Consider the following 15,539-nt stretch of genomic DNA (forward strand, 5'->3'; position numbering starts at 1 on the left):
CGTTTTTTAAAATTTTCGGATCTAGTGGGTCGATTTTAATAAACCTTAATGCATTTTGTTTGTTTTGGTTTTCTCTATGATAGTTTACCACAATTTGACCAAAAAAAATAATAAAATGTTTGTGGCTAAAAAAAGTCTAAAGTAAGTTCAATTTTTGAATATTTATTTATATGTCCCCCTTTTTTTTAGAATTTTCAATTTTTCTGGTAAACTATCACGTAAGGGCACTTCTTTTTTAAAACCTTTCTCGAATTATATGTTTTAGATTTAGATACATGGAGAAGTAATTATTGGCACCATCTTTAAAATACAGGAACAATGGAAAAAAGAAATAAAAATTTTTTGTAATCTTCAAAAATGTTATGAAAATATAAAAAAAGTTTAATTACCATATAAAATAAATAAGATATAAAAAAATTGTTGAAAATGTGTAATTTTTAGCATTCTAGACGGTAATAGTACCTTAAGATCCGGTTCGAATGTGATCTAAAACAGCCTATCACTTTCCTTATGAGAATAATATTTTTAAAGCATAAATTTTTGTGTGCGAACGGTTGATATATCTTATATTTTTATTACTTTTTGCTTTTATTGCCCTTTTATTCTTTTATTACGGTTTAATATATTCCTTGATAATGAAGTCTATAGGCGGTAGCTGCATCAGTAAAGAGCCGAATGACCCGAGACCCGAATTACTGACCCGAGTCTTTCAGGTGATCGACACTCGTTGACTCTGGGTTTTAACCCTTAACTGGAGAGACCCTATTTTAATACATACAGAGAGACATGCCGTCTGACAGACTACAATGTTAGAGAGGGGATAAGAACTAAACTTACAAACTTTTTTAATATATTTAATAGTACTCTAAAAGCTGTTTGTATTTGCAATTGAACACAGTAAAGAAACTCAATATTGTCAGAGAATAAAAAAATAACTACGACTTTCTAACAGCTAATCATTTACAGTTCGTGACAGTCACATTTTTTACTTTTCATTACAGTGAAAAAATAAATATACATCAAGTAAGTTTTTTTATATGAAAGGCACGAACACATACTGGATTACGTAAAAATTAACTCGCGTATTTTGATGTTGAAAAAAATGTCCAGCAACTGTAAAAGTTACATACAATTGGTACAAATTGGTTTCGTACAATGAAGACACACAGGTTTTCTACATCGGCCACAAAGGTATTTTGTCATACTGTTCTTGCGAGGGCACAAATAACATATTTTTCGCTTCTCTAGTACTAATGGCTCGTTATCATCTACTTGGTTATTCTAGGAATTCCAAGAATACTCGCTATACTATCACGAATTAGCCGCGGTACATGAAAATTGCCCATTCTTCGCTTCATATGATCTACTAATTGTTTTGATAATGTTTTAGCAAAAGCAGATATTTCTTGAATTTTAGAATTGTTTTTGTAACTTCGGTGCAGTATGTATGCATTTACAATAGTAATATCTATTATACGAAAGAAAACAGCAAGAGTCCATCTGCGAGTTCTTCGACTACACGAACTTTTAGCACATTTTTCGTCCATGCAGTCTACACATCTTTTGTTGGCATTATAATATGAAATTATTTATGGTTTTTCTATTGAAGAATCATTACAAGCTCTATCATGCATTAATGATATTAAAATTGTAGCTTTGTTCTTTCTGGCCACATAAGATACCATTGTACATTCTTCTCTAAATCCATAAACACTAGAACCAGGTTCTCTGGTTTTATTGGCCAATAATGACGGAAGTATTTCACGTTTGTTCTTTTTCAAAGTTCCTACATACGTAAGATTATTTTTCTGCAAAACATCTATTAGCTCTAATGACGAAAACCAGTTGTCCGCAGTTATGTTTCTGTTGCTGCCAATTAAAGGTTTAGTTAACCGCAAAACTGCTTGTGTTGGTTTTGAGTATTTTTTTTCTTCGGGTAAAAGACTTAAGCCGTCCGAGTCTTTGCCACAGTATATATACCCGTTATAGAAATAACTGGTTCTTGCATTAGTAAGAGCCATTATTTTGATCGGCGGGCGTAATTTCGGCCGGTAATCCCTTGGCCTACCTGCATAAATCAAGGGGTACCATTTATGACAGGGGTAATTTCGGCCGAGGGGTTGATGTTTACGATGAGATTAAAATATTGGTAATTACGCTTCATAGTTTCTGTAAAATATTAATTGTGTATTTATTTGGAAATACCTAATCCTGTGTACCTGTCGGAAATACCTTTAATTTACTTATCTCTTTATTCTAATAACTATGTTGTACCTACTTAAGATTATTCCTTTAAATGTATAAAATTCACAAATAACAGGTATAAAATTATTATAGCTAGTCAGTATTATAACTTATCTTGAAGCTACTAGTCGATAGAAAGCATAAAATATATTATTTGTATACGATGGCATCTGTTTCAGTAATTAAGAGTTCACGCGGTTGTGACTTACTAGTTGTAGAAAAGTTTCAGTTTTGTAAACAGGACGTATTAAAAAGTGGTGAAGTACGTTGGAGGTGTATAAAGAAAAATTTAAGATGTTTAGCCAAACTGTACACTGTTGGTGCGGAATACACAGTTACTAGAAGTGAATTAATCCACAACCACGAGTCCGATGAAACTACGTTGGAGAGAAAAATAGTGACGACTTCATGCAAGCGCAAAGCTGAGGAAGACATATCGGAGAAACCTTCAAAAATTATTAAAAGCGTTCTTTCAAATCATTTGCCAGAGAATTTGTCATCGATAGATGTCAGTCTAATAAGAAGAAATTTGTACAACAGCCGCCGTAAGCTCTTACCAGCCCTGCCTAAGGATATTCACGATGTACATTCTGTACTCGATAGTTATGGACCGAAAACCACAACAGGTGAAAATTTTTTGTTTATTAACAGCACAGCTGATAATATCATTGTTTTTTCTTGCCATACAAATATAATAAGTTTATGTAAAATGAAAGATTTTTACATGGATGGCACATTTTCTTATTGTACAAAATATTTTTATCAGTTATTTACCATCCATGGACTGGAAAATGGGCATTATGTTCCTCTTTTGTATTGTCTGTTGCCCAATAAGACCAGTGACACATATATGAGACTTTTTCTGTTGGTAAAATCTAAAATTTTTGAACTTTATAATATTGTTTTTGAACCGAAGGAGGTATTTGTGGATTTTGAAATCGCAATTCATAACGCATTAAAAGTTGTCTTTCCCAAAACCAAACTAAATGGTTGTAGATTCCACTTGCATCAGGCGTGGTATAGGAAAATACAATCATTAGGGTTAACCCAAATGTATAAAGATAAAAACTGCGAGGAAAGCAAATGGCTTACTCATACTTTTGGGCTAACTTATTTAGACCCCTCTGAAGTTGAAGATTGTTTCATATTTGATCTCATGTCATACAAACCGGACCATAAACTTATAGATAAATACGCAGACTATTTATTAGAAAACTACATAGCGCCAGAATCTCATTTTCCACCAAATATATGGGCATATGAAAACCCATCAATTAAAAGAACCACAAATGCCTGCGAATCATTCCATTCGCACTTTAATTCTAGTTTTTATTCAAGTCACCCTTCTATATTTATTTTTATAGAAAAATTAAAAGATTGTCAGATCGATGCATATTTAAAAATAAAAAATTTAAATATTCCAGCAAAAATTAAAGACAAACAAGTAAAAAACAAACTAAAATTTATCGAAAACATGGTAAATATGCTTCGATCTGACAATATTTCTAGAATTAATTTCGTTAAATCTGTATCACATCAAAACGTTTTTTAAAAATTTATAGTTTACTTAATTTATAGAAATAAGTTGATGTAATAATTTTATTGAAATAAAGAAATATTTTAATATAAAGCATTCTGTTATTTTATTTGATTTGCGGCCGAAAATACCTATGAGATAAGGAAGCAACTTAAAACCTCCGGCCGAATTTACCTACCGGCTTTTAGTACCTGCTCTTTTTCCGGCCGAAATTACGTCCGCCCATTTTGATGCCATGCTTACATGGCTTATTAGGCATATACATTTTAAAACGGCACCTTCCCCTAAAACTGACAAGCATTTCATCAACAGTTGCCGATTGACCTAGACTATATGCGTTTTGACAATTTTTAATAAAAGAATTGAATATATAAGAAACTGGTGCTACTGGATCATCTTTTTTTCTTTCTTCTCGATCATCTGGATTATCAAAACGAAGAGCTGATAAAATGACTGCAAAACACTTTTGATTCATGACAGTTCTAAAAATTTCTATGCCAGTTCCATCTGTTGCAAAAAGCGTTTTTATATTCTCATGGTTCGATTTGAATACCGCAGAATATACGAGGAGTCCTATGAAAGCTTTCATCTCCATTATGTCAGTATCCTTGAGGTCATGTTTATTTGGATCATTATACTTTATTTTCAGTAAATTCAATTTATGATTGGTCCACTGAATAACACATAATAACATATTTTCGTCAAACAATAACTACCATACCTTTAGAGGATCAGCTTTCTCAAGACTTCGTGCTTTTGTTTTTAAGATGGTAATTTGTGTTACTAAATTATGTTTCCTTGTACGAGATACTGGTCGAACTTCAGATTTATACCACCTGAATCGGTTTTTTCCGTATAAATATGTTTTATTATTAGTCTCAACTATATTTTCTTCCGAAATATTTTTTTCATTATTTTCCGTAGAAATGTCTGAATCCGTCTGGCTATCAGATTCCAAATAAACATCATCTTATACTTGATCAACATCACTAGCGTCACTATCTAATTCGTCAGACCACTTCAAAGCTGTATCTTCAAAATCAGTATCGGTAAAACGGATTTTTTTTTTGATGGACCGACCATGATTGTAACAAATACGCGACTTTTTTCAATGAAACAAAATGTAACCTGAACCGAGACGTGCCGTCTAACAGACTAACTAAAACTGATTTTCGGTTATAACTTTTCCAAATATGCGAATTTCGGGTCACGAATAGTCAACGAATAATATAAAGAATAGATGAAGTGATATGCCGATGGGCGGAGTTATTTGTACAAGGTGTTAAAAGTTCTTTATGCTGTAGTCTGTCAGAAGGCGCGGCTCCAGTTAAGGGTTAAAAATGATATCAAACTGTGGCAACTATGGAACTGTGTAGAATGGGAAGGAATGTGAAATTCTGATAAAATATCTGTACATATAATGAGAAATCAAAAACGTTCAACTACCTTCTCTAATTGATTCTCCAAAAGAAGTAAATGGCTAAATGGACCTGGAAAAAGACGTATTTAGACGTATATGACTACATCGAGTTGTTCCGCGTTGCGACAAACAATGGAAAGATAGCCATGATGATCGCCGACATCCGTAACAGATAAGCACCGTAAGATGAAAAACACTGCACCATTTTCATTACAAGCAACGATATCTTCTACTTGAATGTAGAAAAAGAATCGAGCTATCCCCTCTTTTCTTCTACTTTTACCGACGCGCAACGATTTCTACAAAAACTCGCTTGTCGGATTTTAATGTGGTTAATTATACGCATATCTTGGTGTATAGGAATAGTAGTAGAAAAAATTGTTTAATAATAAAATTTTTGTAGATCAACTGCTCATGCTGTGGGAGTTGGTAACATATATGACAGGGTACTATCGGAACTCGTAAACAAAATGAAAGAAATGAAAATGGACAAAACAGAACTCGGATGTCTCAGAGCCATAATACTGTATAATCCAGGTAAGTTTTATTTTTGACTACTTCACTACTTTCGGTATTCGCAGTAAAGATATATTGTCTTCTCACAATTTTTAAAATTGCAATATTTTCTTAGGTATCGTTTTACTCTTCTTCCATTTACTGACTCTTTAAGTTTTGTACTTCCATATTTATATACTCTTGAGAGTTTTATGTGTTATTAGCTATAGTACTTTCCCATTCTTATGTACCTGAGAGTTTTATGTGTTATTTGGTATAGTACTTCAGCTATTTTTCAATAGAACCATAAAAAACTCTTCATTAACCTTGTATTGATAGTGCAACATCTGAAATAATTTGTGGAATGGCCAAATAGTCAATAATTACGATTTTTCTCGATAGCTGGGTAAAATTATCTATTAAAAATAAAGATTGGGAAAATAGCAAATATTTATCAGCGATATTTTTGGATATTGGATTTTTTGTCACATCAAGTAGCTTATCTTGTACAAATGTTTGATTTGAAAGAACATTTACCTACTATTCAGTTGGACTTATTTTTATAATAGTTTTATATAGGTTTATAATATATTTATAGAAGAGTAATAATACCACGAGAAATCGTTAAACCTTCTATAAAACGTCATATATAATTTTGGCCAAGACTCTTAGATTTACTCTTTTTTGAGAAATGACGTGGTTATAAAGATGATGAAAAAGTTTTCACGTTGTCGAATTAAGAAATGAAAGGAACAGTGGATTTTACATGCTGACATCGCTTTGGATCTCGGGATTCCAGAGGAATAGAGAACGATTAGAACGTTAACGAAAGTTTCTATATCTCATCTAATGTGTGTATACTGCAAAAAGTGACGCAAGTGAAGTTTTAAAAATTTAACTTCACTGTCCAATCAATCACATACGATTCAAAAAACCTAAATATCTCCTTAAAACCAAATATCAAAAAAAATCAAATCTATTTTAAAGATATATGTTATTTTTATATTAAAATAGCGTTGGCTATGGTATACTTCGAGTATATGTTACAGAGTATACTCACAATAAAATCTCACAAGTTAGGAAAATTTTGGTTGATATTGTCTTAAAATATTGTCTCAGCAAAGGAAATAACAAATATAACATAGTGTATTTAGAAATATTCAAAAAGTTGACTTGAGAGCAACAGAAAAAAATAAATAAATATATAAATTAAATATATTTTTTATATTTTTCTTCTTTTATAAAGTAATTGACAAAAACTCTTAGGTCTATTGTAAGACATTTTTAATGTAATTCTTATTTGTTTATAAATTTATTTAATAATTTAATAAATTGCTAGGTTTTAATTGCGCATTTATAAAAATATTCATGTTTTTAGATGTTCGAGGTCTAAAGTCCATCCAAGAGGTAGAAATTCTCAGAGAAAAGATTTATGGTGTATTAGAGGACTATACCCGTACCACACATCCTAATGAGCCAGGCAGATTCGCCAAACTTTTACTTCGTTTACCAGCGCTAAGGTCGATCGGACTTAAATGTCTTGAACATCTATTTTTCTTTAGGTAATTATAACTTCTTTTTAACATATTTCCAATAATATAGTTCGGAAGCTATTTTTTGTGGCATTTTAATGATATTTATTATCTTTTATGGGAAGTGACCACAATTTCAGTTAAAAATACGTTTATTTTGACGTTTCGATTTCCACTTCGGAAATCGTTCGAAATCTGTATTTCGAGAACGATTTCCTCGAACGATTTCGAGAACGTAATATAATAACCTATCCGGATACCAATAATCCAGTCTGTGAACAAGAATCCTGCATATATGTACAAGAATGACTTTAGTTTTATAGAAATATCTTCATAAGGTTGTTCGTAACTAGAATATGAATATTCTTTAGCTGAAAATGTCGTGGAAAATTCAGAAAAAAATATAGAATGAACAATTGACTATACAGAACTCTATTTGTAACCATTTATCCAAATATCTCGAAAAGTATCATATCTACGACAAAAATGCATAAAAGTAAATTTCTTCACAATTAAAGTTACAGCAATCAGTTTTCCAGCATGTAGAAATGAAAATTCGCGAAATCGAGCCGTAGAAATAACGTTTTGTTAATTTTCTTATGGGAAATATGAACTCTGTTTAAATTTTCTGAAAATGTTAAGTCTGAAGATATCTCCTAAACAATGTTGCAAAGAAAAATGCGATGTCTGTTTTCTAATATTGAATAATAATTTTGTAAAAAACCTGTCTCTGGAAAATTTGGAGATTTTCAAAACTTTGCTGCTTGGAAATTTTTTTGTTTTAAAAAAGGTGCACACCGCAGCACACGGCAAAATTTTTGAATTTTTTCTATTTTTTTGGACAGAGCTGGATAACATAATTATTATGCAAAAATAGAAGAAAAAAATTATTGAATTTTCTTTACGCTATTTGTTTAAAGAAAACATCAAACATTTTATGAATTAGAAACTTTAAATAAATTTTTAATTTTCTAAAAGCAAATCTCGTCTATCCGAGGTCCACCTGTCTCGTCTAAATGCTCTGACCGACCCCTGAGCGTCAAATTGTATCCTAGTCTAATATCCCAAATTATATAAGATAAAAAGATGAGAATATATATATATATATATATGTGTGTGTGTGTGTGTGTGTGTGTGTGTGTGTGTGTGTGTGTGTGTGTGTGTGTGTGTGTGTGTGTGTGTGTGTGTGTGTGTGTGTGTGTGTGTGTGTGTGTGTGTGTGTGTGTGTGTGTGTGTGTGTGTGTGTGTGTGTGTGTGTGTGTGTGTGTGTGTGTGTGTGTGTGTGTGTGTGTGTGTGTGTGTGTGTGTGTGTGTGTGTGTGTGTGTGTGTGTGTGTGTGTGTGTGTGTGTGTGTGTGTGTGTGTGTGTGTGTGTGTGTGTGTGTGTGTGTGTGTGTGTGTGTGTGTGTGTGTGTGTGTGTGTGTGTGTGTGTGTGTGTGTGTGTGTGTGTGTGTGTGTGTGTGTGTGTGTGTGTGTGTGTGTGTGTGTGTGTGTGTGTGTGTGTGTGTGTGTGTGTGTGTGTGTGTGTGTGTGTGTGTGTGTGTGTGTGTGTGTGTGTGTGTGTGTGTGTGTGTGTGTGTGTGTGTGTGTGTGTGTGTGTGTGTGTGTGTGTGTGTGTGTGTGTGTGTGTGTGTGTGTGTGTGTGTGTGTGTGTGTGTGTGTGTGTGTGTGTGTGTGTGTGTGTGTGTGTGTGTGTGTGTGTGTGTGTGTGTGTGTGTGTGTGTGTGTGTGTGTGTGTGTGTGTGTGTGTGTGTGTGTGTGTGTGTGTGTGTGTGTGTGTGTGTGTGTGTGTGTGTGTGTGTGTGTGTGTGTGTGTGTGTGTGTGTGTGTGTGTGTGTGTGTGTGTGTGTGTGTGTGTGTGTGTGTGTGTGTGTGTGTGTGTGTGTGTGTGTGTGTGTGTGTGTGTGTGTGTGTGTGTGTGTGTGTGTGTGTGTGTGTGTGTGTGTGTGTGTGTGTGTGTGTGTGTGTGTGTGTGTGTGTGTGTGTGTGTGTGTGTGTGTGTGTGTGTGTGTGTGTGTGTGTGTGTGTGTGTGTGTGTGTGTGTGTGTGTGTGTGTGTGTGTGTGTGTGTGTGTGTGTGTGTGTGTGTGTGTGTGTGTGTGTGTGTGTGTGTGTGTGTGTGTGTGTGTGTGTGTGTGTGTGTGTGTGTGTGTGTGTGTGTGTGTGTGTGTGTGTGTGTGTGTGTGTGTGTGTGTGTGTGTGTGTGTGTGTGTGTGTAAAAACACACACACACACACACAAAAGGAAATAATTCAAAACAAGCTGAATATGTTATAAGAGAAATAAAAATCTAATGTATAATTTTAAAATTAGATATATAGAAAATATTTCTTTATAAAAATAGAGCAGGACTATGATTGTATAGCAAACGAGAAGAAAGCAAGGAGCACTCCTTTAGAGCTTCCGAACAAAAAATACCAAATAATTCCATAAAGGTATGATGGCGAATGGACAAAGAATCCGAAACCAAAAATGCACAAACACACACACAAAAGCAAATCTCCAAAAAAAAAAGCAATAAGTTACTTTTACAAATTGATTTTGCGAATTTGTGATCTCAATTTAATTGCGAACAATTAATCCATTTTTTTTCGTAGACATGATACTTACCAATAACTTTTTCAGCTAGAGTACATTAAAATTCTAGTTATTAACAACCTTTCGGAATTTCTACAAAAATCTGAGGTCTGACCCTCTACAACTAATCCTACATAGATCTCGACTTGGCTATGTCATGTTAGAAATTTAAACCTACTAGGGACAATATTCTTCTAAAATTAGTTTAAATTATGAACATTTGTTTGTTTTATGTTAAGTATTTTATCTGTCCGTCAAGTCGTTGCATGTCAGTCAGGTTTCCCGCCAAATAATTTTCTGGATTTCTTTTTTATAGTTTCATATCCCATATGGTAAAATGATGTAAAATAAAATATTTCTAAATCAAATCTTATTATTTTCAGATTGATTGGCGATGCCTCTGTTGACACATTTTTGACAGAAATGTTAGAGAATCCTTCAGATTCTTAAATGTTAGGAATATATGTAACGTTGACGAGGCTGTTATGTTGAAAAATTATGCTAAATTACCCCTTAGTCCAGGAACTGGAATCGTTATTAAATTTAATAAAATACATACGTATTCAATTAAAATAATGTAAGTAATAAATTACTTTTTAGCAAAAGTGCTTTATAACTATTCCAGAAAATCATTACACAAAAAATAATTATTTAATTCAATAAGTTATTTGCTTGTTTTTCAACGTAACTATTTCCTTGTCATAATAAATCTCCTCATCATTGTTGTTCGTCTTTTCCCAATTTAATCTTACGAATCTGTGATTTTATAATAATTTCATTTTTTGGATGTATTGTATTAGTAACTACATTATTTTTGTATTTTAGAGCATTAATAGTAATAGAAACTAAGACGGATTTTACATGTTGCTCAATCTCGCTCATAAAAAGATTTAATTGAAGATTAAAACACTATATTTTGGTAAAATTGCTGTACAATAGTATATGTTTAAAATTGATGAAAATCCCGGTGATAAATAAAATATCTGGACCCAGAAGTAGATAGAACAAAAATAGCATATAAATGACAAGATCAACTTTAATAAAAATGAGATGTTTACTTACAAAAACCGCAATTACATTTACTAGACTAATCCGGTCAAAAATGTAGTAAAAATAGACCAACTCACTAAGTCAAAAATTAGAATTAAAGTATGTTGAACATGAATATATAATATATCTGTCTTATTTTCTGTAAATTTTAATGCTTGTTATATTTTAATGTGTTGAATGTAGGCGAAATGGAATTACTTTTTTAAATAGTAACATGTGATAATAAGTTTTGAGAAGAGGATAATTTTAACAACTGAGAGAATCTAAATAAGTCTTAAATAAAAAAGTTAAAAAATTTAAAAAAATCTCGACAAATACAGACAAAAAAACAATAAAATTAATTGTTACAATATTTTTGAAACTTAATTTTTTATTTCATATTTCTTCTTTACTACTAGAATTAAGCTTTGGCTATTCCATGTTTACAAAGCGAAAGGTATTATGATACATCTTTTTCGTTGTCCCCTATATCAATGCTGCTTGTTAGACTGTAATTGAGTATTTTTTGCTAGGGTTGTGAAGTATGCACGTGCCTCTTCCTTATCGGGAACAGGGAATTTTATATTATTCCCTTGTTATAAAATAATTATTGTTTCTGTAAATTATGTATTAACTTACTGACGACACATTTCGCGGTAACAAGAGCTTACCTAATTGGAATCTGAAAACGCATCAGAAATATGTGTCTAAAACCGTGAACCAGTTTGTTAGATATAAATTATACATTTTACATTTGCAGTGAATCACTGCTATATTTATACTTTATCGGTGTCAGATTGACTTACCTCCCTCAATATTTTGTAGCAAGTAATGTAGTTGTATTACCAATAAACATATACTTTCACCAATATGTTAAATATTTCTCCGAAAGAATAAATTAAAGAAGTTCTAATATCACACATGTCTCAGAGGTCTCCATACACTAGTACCAATATCACAGGGTTTCGTTTTCTTTTCTGTAAACATCTTGTCTGTAAACATTTATCTTTATATCCAACTATCTTGTCGTTTATAGTGTATATATTTAGTTTTTTACGTATGTCTCCAAGCTTTTATTAGATTTCTACTGGTGCAGCCTTAAACTTCTCTTAGAAATATCTGCTACATGTGTTCTATTCATCAAAAAACAGGTTTCAATTTTGTTGTCAATCTGGACACCACTTGCTTCGGTGCAGGAAAAACATAAAATTAACTTCAGGCTTGTTAAAAATGAAGTGAAATTCCTTTTTATAACAAAGCCTGCTAAAAACTAGGCTACTTCAACTTAAAAAGGTTCTGCGACTGTTATTTATAAAATATTATTTTAAAATAGTGAGCTGTTATTATAACCAATAGTTGTTTGGCGGTTATTGTTTTCCAAATTGACGGGTGAATTATTTCGCTTCGATCTTGTAGGCAAATAGCCATGCTTTTGAAAATTCTGATTGTAATGTTTGTACGTATATGATGTATGTTAGGACGTACGTGATGTATGTAGGATAATCCTATTGTTAGTTATTCTGATTGTTTTATGTGTTTATGTATTATGTGTTTATGTACTGTGTTTACGTATTATATGTTTATGTATTGCATGTTGTGTATGTATTATGTATAATTGTAGATGATCTGTCTCTGATTTTCTATTAATCCGATAATGTTGGTATATTCTTGTTGCTGACCTCTTCTTTTATTAGTAGCAACTAGAGCCTGCTACACTCTGCTGGTGGGTTTGATACACATTTTTCTTCATTAAGTAAGATGAGAGCTGTTTCCTTGATTTTTCTGCATCTTTCCATTATTCTCGTTGCTCATTGTCTCATGCATGTTTTGCATATCTATGATTGGTCGAACAGAAAAACAGTTTTTGATGTATGTTTCATGATCATTGATCCTGACAATAGTCTTGTGGTTTCTGCCACATAACAATTGTTGCATTCACAGGATATTTTATAGAAGCAGTTCTTTGACCCATCTTGTGTGTTGTTAGGTTTAATTTTTTACAGAATAGTGTTCACACCCATGTAATGGCCAATAAATAATCTCAGTATTCATATAATTGCCAGTAAATAATCTCAGTGTAATGGTTGTTTTGAATGTTGTAATGTACTTATTTCCTATACTATTTAATTTTTTTGATAACTCCGCTACCGTTACATATGGTATTGTTGTCATATTTAAATCTCTTCTTATGAGCGTTTCTGGGTTGCTTGTCGTGTTTTTGTTGTTTCCTTTCTTTAATCGTATGAAATTTGTTGTTTATGAATTAATGACAATGAGTAATAATTTTTTGTTAAAACATTTGTTAGCAGGTTTTTTCTTCTTGAAATGCATTTTTATTAGAGCAGGTGTTTTGCTTCTATCAATTATTTGATAATTCCCTTTTTGACTTAATCTAACCTAATCTAATTTTAATCTAAAAATCTTGTAGATCTCTGTCATCAAATGAAGCAAAAACTTTTCAAACAAAAACTGATTTTATAGGTATTTCCAAAAATAACCCCATTTTTTTTAACTTTATTCGTCGATGTCTCAGAAACTTAAAATTCGCATCTGTGAGACCTATAAAATAAGTAAATCTGAAAAGACAAAATGCATTGTTATAACAGCAAATTTACTGAGATGAAAATTGGGGCTGGACGGTTAGATAATAGAACAAGTGATGGAGTGATAGCCATCACATTATCTAGATACAGAAAGTTCGAAACTGAAGTGGAAGATCAAGTGAATAGAGCAAACAGAGCCGCATGTTACCTAATTCAAACAATATTGGGAAAGAAATGAAAGGTAGAATTTACAAAACAGTCATCAGACCAATAGTGACATACGCGGCAAAAACAAGACCTGACACAGAGAGGACAAAAAGGATGTTAAAAACAGCAGAGATGAAAACACTTAGGAAAATTGATGGTAAGATACTATAGGACAAACTAGAAGTACATATATACGACGTAGATGCAAGATGGAGAACATCAAGAACTGGGTAAGAAATAGAAGAATAGAATGGAACGATCATATAAACCGAATGACAACAAATAGAGTAGTAAAGACGGCAAGAGACGGTTCCTCAATAGGAAGACCACGAAAACGATGGAATGACAATTTACTGGAGGCACATTGAAAAACAGACAGGTATGTCTACATAAAAAGAAGAAGAAGAAGTAAATCTGGTACCACATGCTGTCTTAACTTAAATCGTTAAAACGTTTTTAAGATTTGTGATTAAAGTAGGCAACATAAGAGAAATAAATAAATCAGATATAAAAGAAAATCAGGTATTTGGCGTGAACAGATTATGAGGAACAAAAGATCCAACATCCAAACAAAATTCAAAATATATAGGTCCACTTAATATGATCTCCATTAAAATAAAAGCCTATATTAAAATAACAATTACTCTTAAAATTTTGATTTAAGAATAACATAAAATGATAACATACCTTACTTATTTGTAAAAATTCATAAACTACACATACTTCGCATGAGTCACTTTAATTAATCGCTAGTGCATCATTGTCGATTTATACGTAAACACTTAACACAACGTTTCTTTTTAGGAAGCCGTTGTTATTATAATCGGTCGTATTTCAGCCAATTGGGTTATTGTACATATTCCTTTCATGTAACCTTTTGCCTCAGGTTTTTGGTCCCAGACTTCTTCTGGGATACCTAAATCCGGGACCGACGGATTTAGGTGCCCTTCGAAGAACGGTGACGGCTCATTTAAATTAGAAATTGGAAAATTTCTGGTGTCTATGCCGAGGACATTGTACTACATAATATTGCTTTTAGCTCCCCACGATAATGTAATTGAATTTAACGTACTATTAAAAGTGTCTAGGAATTCACGTGTAACAATTATATTTTATTTTCGCTCCAAGCCGTAATTATTTTGTTGCTATTATTTATTATTACATGTTACTGATTATAACGAAATTTTAATCCTACATGATAAATCTTAAAGAAGCTTTCTTTTAAAAAGTTTATTAATAATAATGATGTTATTTTTCTTTCAAAATAACCATATTTATTTTAGTTAGTTTTGATATCTGGTTGGTGAATATGGATGGTACTTGTTTGAACATGAGAAAATTTGATGAATGTTAGTTTTTATGAAGAATGTAATTCGAAAAGGTTTAGAAAGATGTAATGATGGTATGTAAATAAAAAGAGACAGAAATACAAATCGTACTTATAAATTATCGGTTACTTGCCTTTTTTATGTTATACATGGTTGAAGTTAAAAATTAAGGTTATGTAATATATATACTTGAAATTTTAGTTTATATTATATTACCAGATTATTAAATTTTACATATTTCTCTTAAATTTCTCTCCATAAGAAAAGACAGTTTTCATCCTCAAAGAACGGAATCTTGATCGTTATTCAAGTGTTTTGACATATATATAAATATTAATATTAATATATATATATATATATATATATATATATATATATATATATATTTAGTGGATTTTCTTGGGCTTAGGTTCATAAAAAAAATTTTTGATTTATACTAAGACATTTTCATATATTTTTTCGACGTTTCGGCAGGAAATCCATGCCTTTTTCAAGAAGTAATATTGACAAGCATGTAAAAATTCGGAACTAACAAATAGACGTCACAATTAAAATTATATTAAAAACATAGGACATGCCCACTAAGTCATTACATGTAAAATGACATTACATTACATTACATGTACAT

At 31.9% G+C, this 15,539-nt stretch overlaps 1 protein-coding gene across 2 annotated transcripts in view; it reads left to right on the plus strand.

The window, feature by feature from the left end:
• The window catches only part of usp (retinoid X receptor ultraspiracle), a 205,518-nt gene extending 190,227 nt beyond the window's left edge, over positions 1-15,291 (plus strand). For both annotated transcript variants that reach the window (XM_072545652.1, XM_072545646.1), the window contains 3 exons: positions 5,605-5,738; positions 7,075-7,258; positions 10,188-15,291. In XM_072545652.1, coding sequence (XP_072401753.1) covers positions 5,605-5,738; positions 7,075-7,258; positions 10,188-10,254 — 385 coding nt within the window. In that variant the 3' untranslated portion in view covers positions 10,255-15,291. The remainder of the gene's footprint in view (positions 1-5,604; positions 5,739-7,074; positions 7,259-10,187) is intronic.
• The last annotated feature ends 248 nt before the right edge of the window (positions 15,292-15,539 follow it).

Source organism: Diabrotica undecimpunctata, chromosome 1 (assembly GCF_040954645.1).
Source record: "Diabrotica undecimpunctata isolate CICGRU chromosome 1, icDiaUnde3, whole genome shotgun sequence".
Classification (NCBI taxonomy): Eukaryota; Metazoa; Arthropoda; class Insecta; order Coleoptera; family Chrysomelidae; genus Diabrotica; species Diabrotica undecimpunctata.